General features: G+C 38.1%; 1 protein-coding gene across 1 annotated transcript; it reads left to right on the top strand.

Moving 5' to 3' along the window:
* Positions 1-984: 984 nt before the first annotated feature.
* On the top strand, positions 985-1,524 carry Tsp_13318 (conserved hypothetical protein). Its single transcript, XM_003367506.1, has 2 exons — positions 985-1,067; positions 1,179-1,524. Exons 1-2 carry the CDS (start codon positions 985-987, stop codon positions 1,522-1,524), a joined length of 429 nt encoding a protein of 142 aa, XP_003367554.1.
* Positions 1,525-1,659: the final 135 nt, after the last annotated feature.

The raw sequence follows: 1,659 nt of genomic DNA, 5'->3' as shown, positions 1-1,659 counted from the left end.
TGTTGTTCGTTTCTGAACCAGAGGATCACAACTAACCAAGCACAGTTGCGATCAGATCGTGTAGAGAGTGTGTTGGATCCTTTTGTTGTACTTTGCCTGGTTGATGTATATCAATAAAATATAATCGAGATATCATATACGAAAGGCGAGATTGGTGAAATTCAAATTTAGCCGCGAAAGAAGACAGTTGTAGAACTAATTGTCTATAACAAAGTGTAGTACGATTACCCTGCAAGTCTACTACACACCAAATATATAAATAAATTTGTTTTTTGATTTATAAATAATATTGCAGATTTTTAATTTTTTATATAAATAAAATATACGAAGGAAAACAATAACTCTGGTGAATAGGAGCTAAAGAAACATTGGAAAGATTAAAGATAAAATTCGTTTGCAAACGAGAAACATTTTCAGAGAACGGCAAAGCAAAATCAGAAAAGTATTTTAATGCTAACAAAAATTAGCAGTTGCTTGTTCTGGTTTTAATTCAAACTGCAGCTGTGGACAATTTATCATTTGTTGACTTTTCCTTTGTATTAGGGCAATTTCTAACAAATGGTAAGCATCTTATACATAAATCTTATATAATTGCCAGCTAAAACGAATGATCTGATGAACTCAGATAAATAAAAGTAAAACATTTTGAAAGCAGAATGAAAGCGATGGACAGCACCAAGCAGAATAGCAGTTAAAGCTGCTTCAAATTCACTCTGCAGTGGACATCGCGTTCTTTGATGTTAGCATTTGTGCGCCATTTGTATGTGATTAATTTTATTCTATCAGAATCAACAAGAGGCATTAGTGCCACAAGGAATATCACAACTTGATGTTCAATGGTAGAAAAAATGAGAAATGAAGACTAATTGTTGCAACAGTTATTAAAAATAGAATTCAAAACCGTCCAATTCGTTTTTGTTTGGTCCTGCGTTTTGCATTCGAGAGTTATTTGAATCATTTTCTGTTCTGTTCATCATTTTCACAATGGCTGATATTTCTGAGCTGCGTTTTGTAACAAATCGTGGCGGAAGTACGTCTCTTGTTTCTCAAGGAAGGACATATACAAAGTGAGATACACCAATAAACAGAGAAAACATTGGGTTTGCTCAAAAGTATGCGCTAAATGTACAGTGTGTGTCCTTCGTTATTAAGGGTTAGGTTACTTTGGTATAGGGCAGAGAAGGCTGCAAGGGTGTCATATGGACAAACCGAGATGTGACATGCGTGATCACGCAAAAGGATCACATCGAAAGCTGCACAGTGGATGAGCACTTGGCATACAAAATGGAAAAGAAGGCGGTTTTGAAAAAACGAAGCGCGGAAGAAACAAAATCCATCCTCGCCATTTACGATGAAGAAGTTTCCGCCGCGTCCGCCGTGCCATCTACATCTGGCCATTTTCCGCTTTTTAAGCGGGTGAAGTCCACGATGTATAGGCACCAGGCAAAGCGATACCCAAAACTGCCCAGTCATCGTCGGGACCAGCAAATCCCTGACGCATTCAGGACAACAATGGCCGGGTGAAGATTTTTTTACTGTGGCAGAGTGCATCGAGGCAAATATTGATATTGGGCTACGGATTCTAGCATTAGACTGATGGCAACCAGGCGAATCCTGCGTCATTGGATGGCTACATTTCAACGATTGTACCCACAATGG

Source organism: Trichinella spiralis (genome assembly GCF_000181795.1).
Source record: "Trichinella spiralis strain ISS 195 chromosome Unknown Scfld4144, whole genome shotgun sequence".
In the NCBI taxonomy this organism is placed as follows: Eukaryota; Metazoa; Nematoda; class Enoplea; order Trichinellida; family Trichinellidae; genus Trichinella; species Trichinella spiralis.
Note: the sequence above shows the minus strand (reverse complement) of the source record. Positions and strands in the feature narration are given on the sequence as shown.

Excerpts from the sequence above, each read along its gene's own strand:
- Tsp_13318 (XM_003367506.1), top strand. The coding sequence starts at position 985 with ATGGCTGATATTTCTGAGCTGCGTTTTGTAACAAATCGTGGCGGAAGT. Across the intron at positions 1,068-1,178 it reads CAAGGAAGGACATATACAAA|AGAAGGCTGCAAGGGTGTCA; the intron begins GTGAGATACACC and ends GGTATAGGGCAG.